The sequence below is a fragment of the Rhinopithecus bieti genome, unplaced genomic scaffold (assembly GCF_001698545.2).
Source record: "Rhinopithecus bieti isolate Rb0 unplaced genomic scaffold, ASM169854v2 scaffold_11944, whole genome shotgun sequence".
In the NCBI taxonomy this organism is placed as follows: domain Eukaryota; kingdom Metazoa; phylum Chordata; class Mammalia; order Primates; family Cercopithecidae; genus Rhinopithecus; species Rhinopithecus bieti.
Genome location: NW_016807378.1, coordinates 4,207,061 through 4,225,443, shown reverse-complemented (window position 1 = coordinate 4,225,443; position 18,383 = coordinate 4,207,061). Strand labels below are relative to the sequence as shown.

The window sequence follows — 18,383 nt, the reverse complement described above, 5'->3', positions numbered from 1 at the left end:
TATTACTGTGTTATGGCCCCAAACTGCATTTGATTAAAGAAGGCTCCCCTAAAAAAAGTCATACGTATTCCATTTGTCCTTTCAGAAGGCAGTGAAGCATTTCCAGTCTTTAAGACAAATTCCCATCCAAAAATAGTTAAGATTTCTAAAATATTTTGATGCTGAAAGAGGTGTGCTTCGGTTGTGTGGAAAATTTGCTTCTATGGAAGAATTTTTAATACAGGTCATTTCTATTTTACTTTTTCTGGTTGAAAGGATTTTACATTTATTCAAAGTCAAGAGGGAAAAGGAATCCAAGAACTACAGAAGAGCAGTTGAAGTGATTTATGCTTGATTTCTAAATGCAACATGTGTTTATACATAATTTAGAACTCAAAGAAAGCATGCTTATACAATCATGTGCAACTTTAAACTTTAATAACTCTGGATGAATACATGGTGGCAACAGTCCATGACACCTGAAAACATCATTTGCGGAGTGGCGTAGAGTTCAATGTTCGCAGTTTGCATATTACAACCATATTTCACACAGCCCTGCTCAGTTTGATTTTCTCCACGTGGTTGATAATGGTCTTCAGTTGCTGCTAAGTGATTTTGCACATTTCATTTATAATCCTCACCCTACAATTAACCTACATACTGTTTCTGCAAGTTAACCTATATGCTATGCTCAGTCATGTACCTTTCAAAGTTACTAATGCAACTGCCAAAGAGGGACAGTGTCAAAACCATTGTTTCCATCAGAAGGATGGCTGCCCCACACTGTGAGAACACTGCTGTTCCTAACAGAAGTTTAATTTCAGAGGAATGTGAGAATTTGTTTGACCTTAATTCCAGATGTGCATGCCTCAAAAGAAAAGTCCCATTCTCCTTCCTTTTGGGGAGTGCTTTTGGTGGCACCAAGGCTGGTATGGGGTAGTGGAGAGAACACTGAGCTTGGAGTCCCAACCAGGTGAAACTGCTCTGGTCTTCACTAGCTGTGTGACTTGGGCAAGGAGCTTGCAGTCTCTGAGCCTCTGAGATCCCCGATGGATAAGAACAATGACCCCCTCCCCAGGCTGTGCTGAGAGAGGGAATTGATTGTGGATATGAAAAACGCTGTCCCAGCACAGAGGCAGGAGCTGAGCAACACTGCTGGATGAATAAACACATGTAATGCAGGGTAAAGAGAACATTTCATCTGCAACAGCTTACCTATGGCCATGGAAAGAACTGCGTGGAAAATTCCTTTGTTGTATTTTTGCCAGGCTGATGTTTGCAAAGCAGGGCACTCTTCACATTTCCCCAAAACCCATCATAGGGAGACTCTACATTCTTTCCATCTCCTCCCCTCAAACAATTATCAAAGCCATGTAGAACAAACTGCTGTCTGCCAACCGGTAGAGGCAAAGCAGTCAATAATCTGGACAGGGGTGACACCCTGGTCCTGTCTTTAACCCTGCCTGACTTTCCCAAGCACCAGACTGTGACGCCTGGAGAACAGCCTGGGGAGCTGAATAAATACACAGCACCTCATGCTGTCAAGCCAGAAGGGAAATTTACTGGGAAGAAGATGTAGGAAGAAGCCTGGTCAGCCCACGCCTAAAGCACACACCTGGGGAAATAAATTAGCTATTTCTATTGCACATCTACCCGCAGCCGGGTCCAGATCTAAATCTCTTCCCCTCCCAGCAGTGCGGCGGCGGCAGCCGCAGGCTCCCCCAGCGCCATCTCTTCAGTCAGGCTCCTCTCCAGGTCCTCCAGCTCCTGGCGCACCTCCTCCATGAAGCTGCCAACTTCATACTCATCGGGAGCCTCTCTGGGCAGCAGGATCTCCCCATCTTGGTCACGGCTCCCCACGAAGGTCGGCTTGCACACGTACACCAGGCTGTGGCTGGGGAGAGATGGGACAAAGCCAGGCTGTAAACATGGGAGCCTGCCCAGGCCCAAAGCTAAGGCGTCCTGACTCTGTGGGGCTCTCAGCCTCACCTTTACACCCCCTCCTCTCCTGTCTCTTCAACAGAGACACTTCACTTCCCATCAACATCTATCTTAAAATGATGGCTGACGGAGGCTCACTTTGGGAGAATGTGCTGGTGGAGGGCAGCTTCCCTCCTCCAGCGCAGGCCTGACCTCCTGTGACTCTCAGGCCTCACAGCCCAGGGGCAGGACCCGAGGGCTGTATAGCAGTACCACAGTTCCTCAAAGACCCTGGCCCATTCGGGCCTCCAGGCAGGAGTTAGCCTGACCCTGGGGTGTAGTCTAGCCACATGCAGGGAGCCATGGACCTCTGTGGGAGTGGGGAGGAAGAATTCCTTTTTTAAAAATAATTAATGTATTTGGTAGAGATGGAATCTGTGTTGCCCAGGCTGGTCTCGAACTCTTGGCCTCAAGCAATCCTGTATTGGCCTCCCAAAGCTCTGGGATTACAGGTGTGAGCCACTGCACATAGCCATGGGGAACGGGAGTTCTGCCTGTCTGCCTAGCAGCCCTGGATTCTGTTGGGAGAGAAGATTGAGTAGAGGCTGCAGGGAGGACAGGGAGATGTGCCCTGAGAAGCTGGCCAGGCCTGAGCCTGATGCCTCACGGAGTCTCAGCAGCCTCAAACACTGTGGGCTGTGCCCTCCACCTTGGTGGTCACTCCTGGCCTCCCTGTGGCCTCTCTGCCAGCTCCTTTTTCTCTGTGTGTCTGTCATTGTGATTGGTCTGGAGAGGAAGCCCAGGCTTTTCTCCCTCCATGCCCTCTCCCTGGGCCATCCACTCATGAAGCTTCAGCCACCAGCTGGATGAGCCCCAGATCTGTGCCTGCTGGGCAGCCTGGGCTCCAGAGCCCCAGAACTGACTGCTGATTGGACCCTTCCATCTGCATGACCCAATGGCCTCTCAAACCAATCCTAAAGGGAATCTACATCTCTCCCGGGGCAAACCTGCTTCTGCTCCTGCTCCTGTGCCCCTGCTGGATGGTACCTCCTCAGCCCTTGGCTCCCTTAGAGGGAGGGAAAGGGGGCCTCACCTGTGGGGCTGGCAGAGGAGGCCATTGGCACAAGGGCATCGGTCCAAGGCTCCATCAGGCTCCAGCTCCCAAGTGATGAGGTCCAGAAGCCGGCTGGCAGGGTCATGGCAAAGCTCGCCCTCCACAGGCAGGGGTGTGCACACAGGGAACAGCAGGCCTGGAACCAGCCCAGAGTCACCCCTGTGTGCCCAGTGTAGGCAGAAGGGCTCCGAGGGGAGGGGCAAAGAAATGGAGCACAACCTCCTACCTCCCACCGTCAACCCCAAAGTGCAGGTTTGAACACATGGAATGATAGGAAACAAGAATGGCAGCCTGGGCTCAGGAGGGAATGATTGGTAGGGCTGAAGCAGGGAGGACTGCCTGGAAGAAGTGGGCTTCTGCTAGAGCTTGAGGGCCAGAAAGTCTGAAGAAATTAAGAGTGGGGCAAAGGCATTCAGGCCCAGGCACAGCACCAGCAAAGGCCTGGGGTTGAGCTCAGTGGAAAATGTCAGGGCTGGTGAAATTCCCAAATAGGCCAAGGAGTAGTGGAGAGAAAAGGAGGACAAGTAAGTTGGAGCTGCATGAGGCCTCGCAAGACAGCCTAAGGGGTCAGAACAACGTGGGAGACAACAGGAGCTGCTGCAGGTCCCAGAGGGGCAATACCCAAAAAGCAGCCCTTTAGGAAGATAACGCAGGCGGCAGGTATGGGGAGGACTAGCGGGCTGGGGATGCAGAGCTGGGGTGGTGGCAAATGAGAATTTTTCAAAAGCCCTATGGGGGCAGAGAGAGCCTGAGCAGACCTCACCTGGGAGAGGCAGTGAGGATGGAAGATGGGAGTGGAAGTGGGTGATTCACAGGAAAAGGAACCTGGGAAATAAGGAGTGGTGGGAGGGAGGGGGCTGCTAGTCCCACCCATCTGGGGGTTCCTTCCAGACTGGGCTTTTGCATCTTGAAGTCATTTAACTTTTCTGGGGGAAAAAAAGGAGGTGGTCTTTCCACTCTGGGCAGAGGCTGTGGGAGGGCAGCACACACTGATGAGCATTTGGGAGCCTACCCAAGATGTGGGATGCGAACCCATGTGATTGGCATGGACGTGGCCCCAGGAGGCCCAGTCTGGTTGAGCTTGGGACAGGGTGTTTCCTGCATCTGAGGGGAAGCCACTTACCTCTCTGGAAGGCACAACACAGTCCCGGCTGGCAGTCCCTCTGGTTGTCACAGATGGTCCCATTGCTGCCCCTGGTGGCCATTTTGGTGCAGTGACCCCAGACACACAGCTGGTCTCCACAACACTCACTGTCCCGGGTGCAGAGCTGCGGACAGGTGGGAAGAGCCTAGAGCGGGTGGCTCAGGGACTGGGGGCCTGCTGAGAGCCCAGCCTGAAGATACCACAGATGGGCCAACCTGCATCCTCCCATTGTAGAGACAGGTAGACCAGGCTGAGATTTCAGTGAAAGTCAACGGGACAGAGGTGGGAGCTTGGCTGGAGAGACATGGGGGTCAGAACACTGGAAAAATGACACCGGGAGGACTCATGGAGCTTAAGATTTTGCAAAGAACAGCAGGGGATCTTTGTGGTCCCCACAGACTTGTGCCCTTCTGTCTTTTCCTTAGGTCCCTAGGTCCAGGCCCAAAGAGGCAAGGCCCAATGATGAGCCGATTAAACTAAGGCCCAAGCCGGCCCAAGATGAAGATGGCCAGTGGGTGCCAGGGTCCTGCAGCGACACAGGGCATGGCAGTTAGAGAGCAAAGTGAGGTCCCCATGGCTGTGCCCAGTGATGGCACTGAGTGGGGTTGGCTGGGAGATGCAACAGCAGTGGCCTCACCACAGACAGCCGGGTAAGGTAATAAGAACTGCTTGACTTTCCAAACTTATTAGCATGCTGTGTTATTGTCTGAATAAGGAAAAATGATGAGGAAAAGTCTGCAAGTCCAAGTGGCTTCGTCCAAAATGCCTGTTGGGTGGAGGAAGAGTCTCCTTTGCCCTGGCTTCACATTTCCCAGTGTAACCTACACTGGAGCAGTGCCCTGGCCTCTTCCTGCCCCGTCCCTCTGCCCTCTCTTATTGGCAGATTGGGAGAAAGATCTGGCGGGTGGGGTGCAGGCCCAGAAGGAGAGCAGCTGCCGCTCTCCCTGCTTGGGGGCTGTGGGAATGTCTCTGTTTGTCTACTAGGATGGGTCATCCCCAGGGGAAGGAACAGGTGTAGGGACACCTCCTCTCCCTTCCCTCCCCTTCTTGAACTCCTGGCCTCAAGTGATCCTTCTGCCTTGGTCTCCCCGAAGTGCTGGGATTATGGGTGTAGCCACGGTGCCTGGCCGTCCCTCCTCTTCTCTGCCATCAGTGACACAAACAACATGACCAGAGGACATGGGGTGGGATGGGAGTGGCCCTGGGTCTGCAGATGGCTTCCTGTCATCCCAGACTGGAATGATTTCCTGTTCACTCCAGGAGTCAGTCCTTTGGGGAGCCCTCTTAGGTCCTCCCCATCATGGTGAGGCTCTTCTGGGAAGCCCAGCTGAGAACCCTGGGGCCCCTGGCCTTCTCCCCCAGGTGCCCGAGATCCAGGTGCCACAGTCCCAGAGGCCCTGGCATACTCACTGTCCGCTGGGCCCGGCACGGCTGGCAGGTGTACTGGAAGCTGGCAAACTGGCAGTACTTGCTGGGCCCGCAGTCCTCGTCGATGATGCACTCCTGTGGAAGGGCACAGGGAGCAGATGTGTCAATGGAGAGCACAGCAGCAGGCCCACAGTGCCCAGGAAGGGTTGGCCGCTTCCTTTCCCCACTCTTGACCCCATAGGCTCAGGAGGGTCAGGAAAGGCGTCCAGACTCCAGGTGCTCCTGAGCCCTGCGTGGCCACACTGCCCTTCAGCATCTCCACGCCTAGCAGGCTTGGCGGCCCAGAGCCTGGAGGATCCCACACCAAATTCACACAATCACCATCTGTGCACAGTTCTCCCCCTGCCCACACCCAGGACGAGAGCACAGGGACTCAAGGCTGGTCTTCCACACAGAACAGATGGATTTAATAAAAAGAGCTAATGAGGTCCAGGCCCGCCTGACTGCACAGGAAAGGCTGGAAGCCAGGCGCCAAGGGCTCTGCTGACTGTGAAGACTGGGAGGCAGCAAAGGGGGCATCACCAGGGACCCTGCCACAAAGCCACAGCCCTGCCCGCAGGGAGCACCCTCAGGGTCCTGGGTCTAGGGTCCCCGCAAGAGGCAAAGGCAGCTGCCAGCATGGAAATGAATTAGAGGAGGCTGGACTCCAGCCCTCCCAGCCCAGGTGCTGTCTCCTCGTGGCTGCCAGCCCTGCCTGGCTGGAGAAATAGAGAGAGAGGGAGTGGGGGGAATCTGTCCACCCCAAGGCCTGAGTCACAGAGCAGGGAGGCATGGCTGAAGGCACTGTGGCCTGCCATGGTCACCGGTCACTGGCAGGAGCAGGGCTGCTTCAGCTCCTGGACCTGCTGTCAGGCTCAGCCCTAGGAACCGGCAGCTTTAAAGCAGGGGAAGGAGAGCAGGGGAGGAGGGAACGTGACGACAGGAATGGCCATTGATCGCCCTTTTGAGGTATCAGGCTTGACAGCCCTGATCTCCCTCAGTGACTCTTCCCAGCGGGCAGCAGGTAGGGGCTGCCTTCTGTATATTGCCAGCCGGGAAATGGAGGCAGAGAAGTCCCTCCAAGATAATGTGACTAGTTGAGGTTGGACAGTTTCTTTCCACCACCAGCCCTTGAGCCAAGGGGGTTCAGGGCTCCACATGCAGCAGCCAGAGGTGAGAAGGACCCTCCTGAGGCCTGATATTCTGGGGCCCAGCAGACCTTTTGAAAGGGTCAAGGAAGGGAAGGACCAGCTGCCCCCTCTAACACAGAGCATCCTCCCATCCTGAATGCAGGTGTGGAGCCCCACCTGGAAGAGCCTGGCTGGGCAGGCCTGGACCTCCGGCAGCTGCCTCCAGTCCCCTTCCAGGGACTCTGCTGCTTTGATCAACACTGCAAGTGCTGGCGGCCCAGCAACCAGGGCGCTCCCTTGCAAAGCATTGATACTTTTGTTTCAGTTACTTTCCCAGCACCCCTCAAATGTCAGGCACGACACCATCGCTGTTTTTACGGATAAGAAAACCGAGGCTCTGAGTAGGGTGAACGGCAGCCCAAGTGAAGGGACTGAGTCTGAGCCAGAACCCCAATGGCCAGAGAAGTCCCAGGGCTAACAGCAAATCACAGATGCGCTTTGTCTCAGCCCAGCACACACTCCTGTGCACAGACACAACTCAGGCTGTTCAGCCGGAAGCCTCCTGACATTCTTTCCGAAGCAGAATGGCAAGATGGAGTGGGAGAGATGACATTTGGGAGAAAGGAGGGGCCAAGAGGCACAGAATCCCTTCTCTGAACCAGCTATATTTTGAGGGACTGAGGACACAAAGGTGAATGTGAGGAGGCCTCTGCCCTTAAGAAATTCATAATTCAATTGAAAAGAGAGAGAGAGAAAGAGCAACCCAGTAGTAAAGGAGACAAAAGGGTATGAACAGACAACTTAGAATAACAGAAATTTGCCTCTTCAAATAGAAAGACATTCAACCTCACCAATGAAATCAATGAAGAAATGCAACTTAAAAGAGCAGAATATCATTTTTTTCCACTTAGAATGGAAAAATTAGAAAGGCTGAATGTCTCCATGGTGGGAGGAATAATGGCATCCCCAAAGATGTTCACATCCCATTCCCTGGAACCTGTGGGTATGTTATGTTACATAGGAAGGGGAAATGAGAGGCAGAGGGAATGCAGGCTGCTAATCAGCTGACCTGAAGGTTAGGGAGTGCATGCTGGATTTTCCAGGAGCACCTGATGGAATCACAAGGGACTTTAAAAATGGAAAAGGGAATAGAGGAAGAGTCAGTGTCACAGTGATATCATGCAAGATGTCACAAACACTCCACTGGCCATCGCTGGCTGTGAATATGGAAGGGGGCCACGGGTCAAGAAGAGAATCTCTCTTAGAGCCTCCAGAGAGGAATGCAGCCCTGCCCACACTTTGGTTTTAGCCCAGTGGGACTTGTGTTGAACTTCTGACCTCCAGAACTGGAAAATAATAAATTTGTGTTGTTTTAATTCAGTAAATGTGTGGTAATTTGTTACAGCATCAATAGGAAACTAAAAAAATATTCAATGTTGGTTTCAGGAAACAGATATTGCCAAATGCTTTGGGGTAATTAAAATTGAAGGTTTTGTTTTGTTTTGTTTTGTTTTGCAGGCAATCCATCAGCATCTATGAAATAGTTAAATGTATATGTCCTTTGACCCAATAATTTCCCTTCCTGGTGACTACCCTCAGAAACACTTGTCCATATATGTAAATATCTGAGAACAAGGGTATTTAAGGCTATATTGTTATATTATTTATAATCCAGAAATAACAGAAATGTCCAACAAGAGGGAACTTATTATTGTACAGTCATTTCACAGAAAATCCCTCCGCGCAGACATTAAAAGAATGCAGTTGTTCTTTGCATAATGATTTTAAAACAAGCAAGGGTTAGGACCATAAACAAAAGCAGGAAAAAGATGAAACCATATGCTTTTGTAAAGCCCTTCTGTAAAGCAGAATACCACCACACTCATGCCTATGCCCAGCACTGTGCCTGGAACATCGTGGGCACACAATAAATCCGTGCTGAGTGGGTGAAAGCACTTGGATCTTACTGTGGCAAACAGGCTAACAAAATGCTGATCGTTAACAATGATTTGAGAACTAGTGCAAAAAACATACATTCCATTAACTTGGCTTCTCATTCCCCCAAAAGGCCTTCGTAGACTTGGGATTTTCACTATACATTTCCTCTCCTAGATCTTTAATTAAAAATATGAGCTAAGACTCTTCCAGCATCAACTCCTGTAAGACCCTGCGATTTACAATTATCCATCAAGACAAGTGCATTTTCATCCTTAGGAATATCTTCCTTTCCCTAAGCAGGCTCCTGTGCATGACAAAGCATTCCCTTCTAACTTAATTGTTTTCTAGGTAAGGAAAAAAATTTTTGGCATGGAACTTTGCCAAAGACCTTTGAAAAATCTAAATATGCCAAAGCTCCTGGTTTCCTTTGGGGTATCAGCAAGGAGCACTGGTAGGTTAGTTCCGCATGATTCCCCTCAAGAAAGCTTGAGGCTTTTGTTATCATCAAGCCCACCAGCTTGTCTGGTTGGATGTGCAACTGCCATTCCCAGGAGGAACACACTCTTTAAGAATTATGGTCATACTAGAAACTTCGGGACTCGAAGGTGCACAAACTGAATCCTAGTTTTGCCACTTAACAGCTGTGAAACCTTGGGCTGCTGATTCTACCTCTATTAAAAACAAAGATGAAGGCAGGAGCTGTTTTGCAGGGCTGTTGCATGGAGTTCATGCTCAGTGAACGGTGGCCATAGCAACAGATAGCGATGCATCTGCTCCTCCACATATCTAATGCCTGATCCCGCCATGATGCACCCCTGCCAGGGGACCAGCTTGTGAGCCGAAAGGAAGGTCTAAATCAACAGGGCCCTAAGGCATCCACCAAAACTTGACATCTCTGTCCTGGTCAGCACTTGGGGATCACACATCTAGTCCCCACTTACCTACATCCTGAGGATGTCAAACAGGTGGGCAGCGGCCTGTATGTCCACCCCAGGCAAGTCCCGGGGCAGAGTGACCTTTTGTTGTACAAAGGCCAGGATCTCCATCCAGTAAAGCTGTTTGCATTGAGTCTCTCCTAAGGACCGCTAGCAGTAGGGGCTGGCCCCACCGTTCCCGGTGTTTGTTAGACCTGAGGAGGAGGTCAGGCCCTCTACCCTTAGCAGAACTGAGTGGGTGGGTGGAGAGGACATGTGTCAGTGCCCTCCAAGCACAGCCAGGCCCAGAGCTGAGAAATCCAGGTTTTATTCTTTTCAATAATTCTAATTGCTCTTAGCTATGCTCAAGGGTTCTGTCCACATTTGAGCCAAGGTGTTAAAGGGGCCTCAGCATCCAACTGGGCTCTGGATGGCTGAGAAGCTGAGATCAGAAATAAGAGGCCTGGGAGGGAAGGCAGGGGCTCTGGGCTTGGGGTCTTGTTTTAGTAAGGAATGAGTACCTTGCAGGGCCTCTACCTCTTAGCCCTGGGACTGGAAGAGGGACTCCATTCTGCACCGGGCTAAAGTGAAAGGCGCACCAAAAAGCACTTCAGAGGCTACGCCTACAACCCATCACATGCACGCAGAGCCCTGGCCAGATAGGACCACTAGTGCCCGCCACTTGGCACAATTTCTCTCTAGTCTCCTTGACATAGTCCTTATGCCCACTTCACAGATGTGGAAACTGAGACTGAAGGAAAGAATCTGCCGAGAGGTCACCCAGCTTGATGGGAGTGGAGCCAACAGACTCTTTTCATTTCTTGCTGGGGAGATCACCATTTCTCTCTCCTCTTCTTTAGTCACAACTTAGTAGCACCTGCCCAGGACAGGGCCCTGGGCCTCATGCATCCCCAGAGGCAGAAGGCAGGAACTCACGGTCAAGGTCATAGCCACTGGGCGTCTGGGCCCAAATGTCATATGGCTGGAAGACAGCACCCTGCTGCATGGACTTCAGCAGCTCCTCTCCAGTCCTGGCCACTCCTGTTTGCCCCCACTCCTCCCTCCCATCCTGCTGGGGAAATCTGACAAACAGCCCAGAAGCTGGCCATGGGGAATGCAGTCATTCAGAGGATGGCTTCTTTGTTGTCCCGAGGAGGGAACTATATTTAGAAAGCTCAGAAGCCGGTGGGAGAGAGGGCTGACCGGGAACACGGCATAGATTTGGCAGGAATGTTGGGCTGGAAGCAGCCCCGGTGCTTCGACACTATCATGAAATAGTGGAAAATGGCAAAGGAGTCATTCTGAGTCTTCGATTTTCCAGTTTAGAGTTGATCAGAGGAGAGAGGCTCTGAGAGAGCAGAAGTCAAAACCTGGAGGAGGGAGCAGACAACAAGCAAGTCCCTAGAGGCTTTCCCAGGGTCTGTGGGGGACCCGCAGAGGCACCGCTTCTTTGGGACGCTTTTGCTACTGCACCTCACTCCTCATAGTGGCCGGGCACTTGGATTTCCCACACTTCTCTGGAATCCCAGACATTCTTGTTCACTGGAGGCCCAAAGGAAGAGGCTGCTGGGGATAGATGCCTCCAGGGCCAGGGCCTTCCCCTAGCTCCTCTCAAGCTCATGGCTCTGGAGAGAACATCTTCAGGGCAAGAAGTGAGGGTCAACTGCACGCAGAGTGGAGGCTCAGGACCTCCATCAATAGGATGCACTTGTCCTCAGAGCTCTGCACACTGTGCAGGAGGAGAGGACAAGAGTGGAGGTTTAGAGAGTGCCAACCATTTGCATGCACATGCTTCAGGCTTTAAGTACAGTATGCCTCTCAGATCCTCACAGCCACCCTGAGAGGTCAGTCACCATCTTAGTCCATTTTTACTGCTATAGCAGAATACCCGAGACTGGGTAATTTATAATGAACAGAAATTTATTGGTTCATGGTTCTGCAGGCTGGGAAGTCCAAGATTGAGGAGCTAGCATCCGGTGAGGGCCTTCTTGCTACATCATCCCCTGGCAGAAGGTGAAAGAGCCACAAGAACGGGCAAGAGAAAAGGGGACCAAACTTGCCCTTTTATAAGAAACCAACTCCCACAATAATGGCATTAATCCATGTCTGAGGGTGGAGCCCTCAGGATCTAAATAACCCTTAAGGGTCTCACCTCTTAATACTGTTAAAATGGCAATTAAATTTAAACATGAGTTCTGGAGCAGTCTCTGACTCTAATTACCCCAGCATGTGTTTGACTCACAGCTGCCATTCACTAAAAGAATAACAGAAAGTTAGCTGGGCATGGTGACATGCACCTGTGATTCCAGCCATGTGGGAGGCTGAGGTGGGAGGATCGCTTGAGCCTGGGAGGTGGAGGTTGCAGTGAGCCAAGATTGCACCATTGCACTCTAACCTGGGTGAGACAGTAAGACCTCATCTTGGAAAAAATAAAAAATAACAGAAATAATGAACTGATGAGTAGATGAACCACTGGTCATAGAGCCTTAGAGCCCAACGGTGTTGATGGAAGAAAAGCTCAAATTTACACACACATCCATAAAAGCACAATCCTTCCCTCACAGCTCTCATAAGGAAACAATTCTGTTGACATCTTGATTTCAGACTTCCAGCCTCCAGAACCGTGACAGAATAGATTTCTGTTAAGTCATCCTGGTTGGGGTACTTTGTGATGGCAGCCCTAGCAAACTAGTACATGTGGCTTCCCTCCACACAAGCCAGCAGCCCCAATCTCCTCTGTTTTAGATTTTCCATGCACAGTCAGCTCTGCTCCTAAACCTTCAGCATCTTATTGCTAGAAGGTGACAGAGGGGTGGTCAGTGGGGAGGTACTGGTGCATTCCAAAGGATGTTGAGCCACAGGGACCAGAACAGGGTCTCTTGGCTGAGCCAGGCTCTGGCGCCCCAGCCCCATACACATTCTGGTCACTGAAGGTTTGGGTGGGGCATGTTATCTGTGGATTACCATTTCCTGGCACCCTGGGGGGTGGCATGGTCATGCCAGGCCCTGAGCGCTCCCAGGATGAACAGATGGTATAATTTGTGAGATAAACAAATATCCTCTTCTGGATGTGGGACTGTTCCCAGAACCCATGGGTAGGGAAGCAGCTTGACCCAGGCACCCTCCTGAGCAGAGGTGGTCCTCTGGTAAAGAGCCAGCAGTGTGGGTGAAGTGGCCAAGGTCCTGGTTCACCCAGGGCTAGGGGCATCCTGGGATGCAGGACTTGCAGTGCCAACACTGGGAGAGTCCAGGCACAGTTCCCCATTCCCCACTGGGCCCCCATACTCCCCTCTACAGGTTCTGTCGCTGCACTTGCCATACTGCTCAGTCACAAGTCAAGACCATATGGCACAAGTGTATCGGGGGCCATGTAGGGCTGAGACAGGCTTTTTGCACACACGCCTGGGTTCTAATACACATTCACTTACAAGCTAGGTGATCTTGGCCTAATTACTGAGTCTCTCTGGGTCTTATCTGTAAAGCAGGGAACCTCGTGAGGTTACTGGACAGATTAAGGAGATAACAGATGCATAGTGCTTAGTGGCCTCCACTCACTCTACCCCTAGAGTGGATCTCTATGTGCAGTGCTTAACTCACGGCAGGAGTTCAAAGGATGGCCTCTTCTGAGCTTAAGTGTGGGCCAATGGGTCCATTTTTTAATGAATACATTTCTACTGAAAAGGCCCAGAACATCAGGCTTGAGTCAGTGCCCTGCCCATTACCAACAGCACAACTTCCTGCTTCATCCTAGAGCCCTCTGCTCTGGAGGGGAAGACAAGAAGAAGGACGACAGTTGTAATGGAACCAACAGAGGGCCCAGGATGGGCCAACTACCAACAAGGACAAGGAGACTGCAAGGGACAAGAAAAAATAGACACAATTCAATCACCCCTGGGGGCTAGGCCCCCGGGCATCCATCGCCTCAGCTCATCCGCACACTATCCTGTCTTCCAAAGTAAGCAAGAGAAGCCCCATTTGACAGATGAGGAAACTGAGACAGTACAGTGAAGTCACTTGCCAAAATCAGAAGAAGTGGTAGAGCTGCACTCAAGCCAACTTCTGCTCAACTGCAACCCAGTGCTCTATGGTGCTCTCTCTGGGAGTGGGTGCGCTGGGTCGGGGCCCCAGCCAGGGGGCAGGAGGTGGCAGTGTGAGGCAGGAGGGAGCTCTGGAACTCTCAGGGAGGTGGAGTACTGCCAGTTGTGCCTGCTGCAGGAGGGCAGGGTCCACAAGGCTGGCCCTGGCACAAGGTGACTGCAGGATTAGGAACAGTGCCCTGAGGAAGAGCAGCAGGCAGCCTCCCTTTTATCCTACAGGATTCCCAAGTCAGGCTTTCCCCATTCCTGAGAGTCCTTTTTTGACCTTAAAACCAGGCCAGTCACAGAAGCCTGTAAGATGCACATTTGTCTGGAACACAACAGGGCGCCTCCAGTCTTTCCTGGATGCTACACTGGAAACTCTCAGCCAGCTCAGGAGGTGGGGGCTGCAAATCTCACTGAGGGGCTCGAGCCTGACCCACAGCAGAGACTGCCCTGTGGAAAAACCCAGGCAGGAGCCAGGAGCCCCTCAGTGCCAGCTATTATTATTCTGAAGCACTAATGTCTGCAAAGGCCTGGCTCGCCTGGGGCTGCTCCCACTAATTTTCTTCCCTAAGTCACACAGCCTAGGAAAGAGGAAAATGCACCCCGAGCAGAGCTTGGCACCCCAGTGGAGAACACTGCTCCCAACCCTTTAGTGCCTGTCATGCCTTGCTCATTCAGGAAATAGTCCTGGAGTTCTCTCTCTCCTCCTATCCTCCCTCTTCCCCTTCCAATACATACAGCTCCTACCTCTGGGGCTCCTCTGGGAGCCTCCTTTCTTTGCCGGTCCCTGGAAAAGCTTGTTCCCTCCTCCAGGAATCTTGTCCTGCTGCCAGGCCACCGAGAGCCAGCCCTCCACACACAGAGCCTCCCAACATTCTTTCAGTCTGAGTGGCATTTCCTCTGGAGAAGTCAGACGCATATTTAACTCCAAAGGAAGTGGCTTGTCTCTACTCATCCGAGTGTCTATCATCCCACCTGGGTTGGCAGCTGTGGGGAGAGCTCTCTCTACCCACTCCCCTCAACACTTCTCCAGGGACTTAGGGTCGGCACAGCCCCCACCACCTATCCAAAGACACACTGTGTGGGTGGAGCGACTGAGCCTGACCTGGGTCTATCCTTCCCCAGACACACCGAGTCCACAGTTGGCACTCCACATGCAGAAGATCAGGAGGCTGACGGGCATTTCAGGCCCAAATACACTGACAAGTCCAGCAGCAATTCCAGGTCTCCCAGACCCGCTGCCTCCTCAATGGCTCCTTATTCCACTTGCATGGGACCGCTTCGTTTAGGGGCCTCAAAGTGGGGAACCTCATGAGGTTATTGGACAGATTAAAGGAGATTTAGTCAAATTTAGCAAATAAATTTTATTTAGCTAAATTTTATTTGCCAGATTTAGCAAATAAAATCACAAGATGCCCAGCCATAGCTGAATCTCAGATAAACAATGAATAGTATTTTCATATAGTATGCCCCAATTATTACACGGGACAGACTCATACCAAAAATTATTTTGGTATTCTATAGGGTGTCTTGTATTTTATGTGCCAATCCGATCAATGTGAAGATTCAACAGGTGCATTTCTTGGAAGAGAGAGAGTGGGGTTGGCCTTGAGCAGGAGAAGGTTGAGAAGGAGGGGCTGGTGGCCATAGAAAGAGAGGTGGCCTCAAAGACATCCATGAAGATAAGAAAACAAGGACATCGGGGTGCCTGCTCCTGACCCCAGACAGGAGCAGACGACACAGCACTCCAGGGAGGAGGCCAGGAAGCCTTCCTCCCCCTACCCACTCACCAACCCAGATTCTGGCCTGTGCTTCAGGAGCTCTGTATGTGCAGCTTTTCTTCTTCTTCCTTTCTTCTTCTTCTTCCTTCTTTCTTCTTTTCTTCTTTCTTCCTCTTCTCTTTTCTTTTCTCCTTTTCCTCTTCCTCTTCTTCCTCTTCCTCCTCCTCCTCCTCCTTCTTCTTCTTCTTTCTTCTTCCTTCTTTTTTTTAACATTTTGTTTGGTTTTGTTTTTATTTTTATTTTTTGTAGAGATGGGGTCTCTGTGTTGCCCAAACTGGCCTTGAACTCCTGGCTTCAAGTGATCCTCTCACCTTGGCCTCCCAGAGTGATGGGATTACAGGTATGAGCAACCATGCTCAGGTGCAGCTTCTGTACTTGGAGAAAAGGCCTCTGGATTCTGTGTGATGATAGGGGTTGTCATGAAACAGTCATAGCCATAATGGCCAACATTTATATTGCTTCCTAGATATTATTCCCAGAGCTGTCCTGCATCCTAAGCATTAACTCATGTGATCTCCACACAATCCACTGAGAGAGGACTGTTATTATTCCTGTTTTACAGACGAGGAAACTGAGGGACAGAAAGGCTGAGTAACTTGCCAAAGTCACACAGCTAGTGAGTGCTGGAGCTGGGATGTGAAGCAGCAGCTGGCTCTCCTGCTAGGTCAGTCAGCACATGGGGGCTGGGATCCAAAAAGATGGCCAGGTTGAGTATCCCAAGGTAACAAGAGCAGCTACAGAGGTGGGGAACAGGTTCACTGACACAAGGAAAGGCACAAATCATGACAGTGAACGCCTCAGACTCTCCCCAGCCTAACTTTTCCCATCTACTCAGGGGCCTTGGCCTCTGTTCCCCAACCCACAGGAAGCTCCAACTGTCTGACCCTTGTGTCAGGAAATGGAGGCTGGGCGGGGAAGCCTTGGCAGGAGCAGCCCCTCGCAGCTGCTGCTGTATATGCTCAGGGCCCACAGGCCTTTCAGCTGCTGCAAACTCCAGGCTGCAAACCCCGCAGGGCCTACAGTGTCTGGATGCAGCACAGGAGAGCCAGCCCAGGTCCGTGTGAAGTCCTCCACATGACTCGGAGAGAAATGCTTCCGGTCACAGGCGGGTAGCCAAGTTCTCACCAGGTTCTCAGGAACTGAATCTGGATGTGGATCCCAGGAGATGAGTGCCAGAGAGAAAGGAAGCTGGCTTCACTCCTAACTCTACCCTCCTGAGAAGTCTCTATTCCTGCCCAGCCCCTGCTAAGGCCAGGAAATTGGTGGAGAGGGGCTCTGGTGGTTTGGGGCTCACTGTCCTGGGGTTTCCTCCCAGGCAGGGAACGGCCTTTGCTACCCTCACAGATGCTCCCACCAGTCCTACCTCATCCTCTGCACAATGTGGCAGCAAGGAGGCCAGTGTCCAGCCACCAGCCTGCTTCCCTCTCCACCAGACTCCTTTCTGCAGCCCCAGTTATCTGCCTAAAACACAAACTTGATTATGCACATCATTGATCATAATTGTTCAGAAAGCTGCTGCAGCCGAGGGCCCCTGGAGAAGGCTAAGGGTTGCATAAATTCAATCAACACGTAATCAGAGGAGGCAGCCCGCCTTGCAGGCCCTGGGAAGAGTCAGCCCGCATCTGTGACTCTGGCATCATAAAAGAATGTGACAAGGAGAGAGGGAGTGAACAAAAGGTGTGTCCCCAGTGACCCGGGGAGAGGGAGGCCTGGAGCTCTGTGGCAGCTCTCTGCTCTGATTGCACCAGGCACCCTGGAACCCACGACGTCCCTTCAGCGATCTCAAGCTCCCTTGGCTTTAATTCTCACTCACCCAGCAACCTACAGAAAACCAAACTTGTCCCCCAGGATGCTGACACCACATAAGGGGCATCCTGGGTGGGAGTCCCCACTTTCCTGCCACTGGAATGAGATGTTCCTCACCCCTGCAAATTAATAACCTGTGCTTTTGGTTTACACATTAGTGAGATTGGAATTTAGTTAGCAAGATTGCTGAGCAGGTCTGGTCTCTCAATCTGCAAGGCTTATGGGGGTTCTGGACTGTAGCAAATTGACCAAGGTCATGAGTTCCCATAAGACTGTCACCCTGAGCACATTCTACCTCACAACTGACTGTCTCTCCACCTTCTCCGGCAACCATGACCTGGAGTCCAAACTGCAAGGTATACAAAGCTCTTAAGAGTCAGCTCCCAGCCTGTTTTCCAGCCTGATTTTTCTGACCTCCCTAGGACCCAGATTTTTGGCCCATGCTTTTAGAATGCCCTTACCTCCCTTATCTGTCCATTAATCTTTAGGGAGCAGCACAGATGTCTCCTTCTCAAGGAAGCCTTCCCTGACTCTCCCACCAGGCAGCTAGCGCCTCTCTCCTGGGTGCTCCCCAGCCCTGAGAACCCACCCCAGTTGGGTACTGAGGGGTGGGGTGACAAGGGGAGGAAAAGTTCAGGGTTCAAGGACCAACAGGTGGTTATAAGACATGCCAAGACTCATACTGGGAAAGCCAAGATTCAGATGGGAGGGCTGGAAGTGCCCACAGTTGGTTTTTCTCTCTGAGGGGTGGCCCTGTCCAGGCGACCCATGGCTGGTTGATAACTGGTGTCTCCAGGCAACCCAAGGAGGGAAATGCCTCAGTCCCTAAAGCCCCCAAGACCTGCACTGAAATCATTGGCCTCTTCTCCACTTAGAACACTCATAGCTTCTTTGATCAAGGGATTGCTTCTAGAAACAGAAAATAGTAGGGGGTTGGAAGGCAGCATAACAGCCCCTCAATCATACTGTCCTTATCCTAGCAGAGCACTTGGCTCTAACAACTCACTTCTAAGGAACTGACTATGGAGGAAGTAATGCTGCATAACTTCAAGGCTGGGTTCTAAGAGACAACACAGCTTCCATTTGGCTCTTTCCCTCGTCAGGTGCCTGCCCTTTGAACTAAGCCACCATGTTGTGAGGAAGTCCAGGCTACATAGCGGGGGGGGGG

The 18,383-nt window shown here is 51.6% G+C and overlaps 1 protein-coding gene across 2 annotated transcripts in view; it reads right to left on the bottom strand.

Moving 5' to 3' along the window:
• Positions 1-308: 308 nt before the first annotated feature.
• Positions 309-18,383, bottom strand: part of DKK3 (dickkopf Wnt signaling pathway inhibitor 3) — a 48,389-nt gene continuing 30,314 nt past the window's right edge. For both annotated transcript variants that reach the window (XM_017881600.1, XM_017881599.1), the window contains exons 5-8: positions 5,568-5,660; positions 4,137-4,281; positions 2,993-3,149; positions 309-1,873 (exon numbers count right to left, since the gene is read on the bottom strand). In XM_017881600.1, the coding sequence (XP_017737089.1) occupies positions 1,651-1,873; positions 2,993-3,149; positions 4,137-4,281; positions 5,568-5,660 (618 nt within the window). In that variant the 3' untranslated portion in view covers positions 309-1,650. The remainder of the gene's footprint in view (positions 1,874-2,992; positions 3,150-4,136; positions 4,282-5,567; positions 5,661-18,383) is intronic.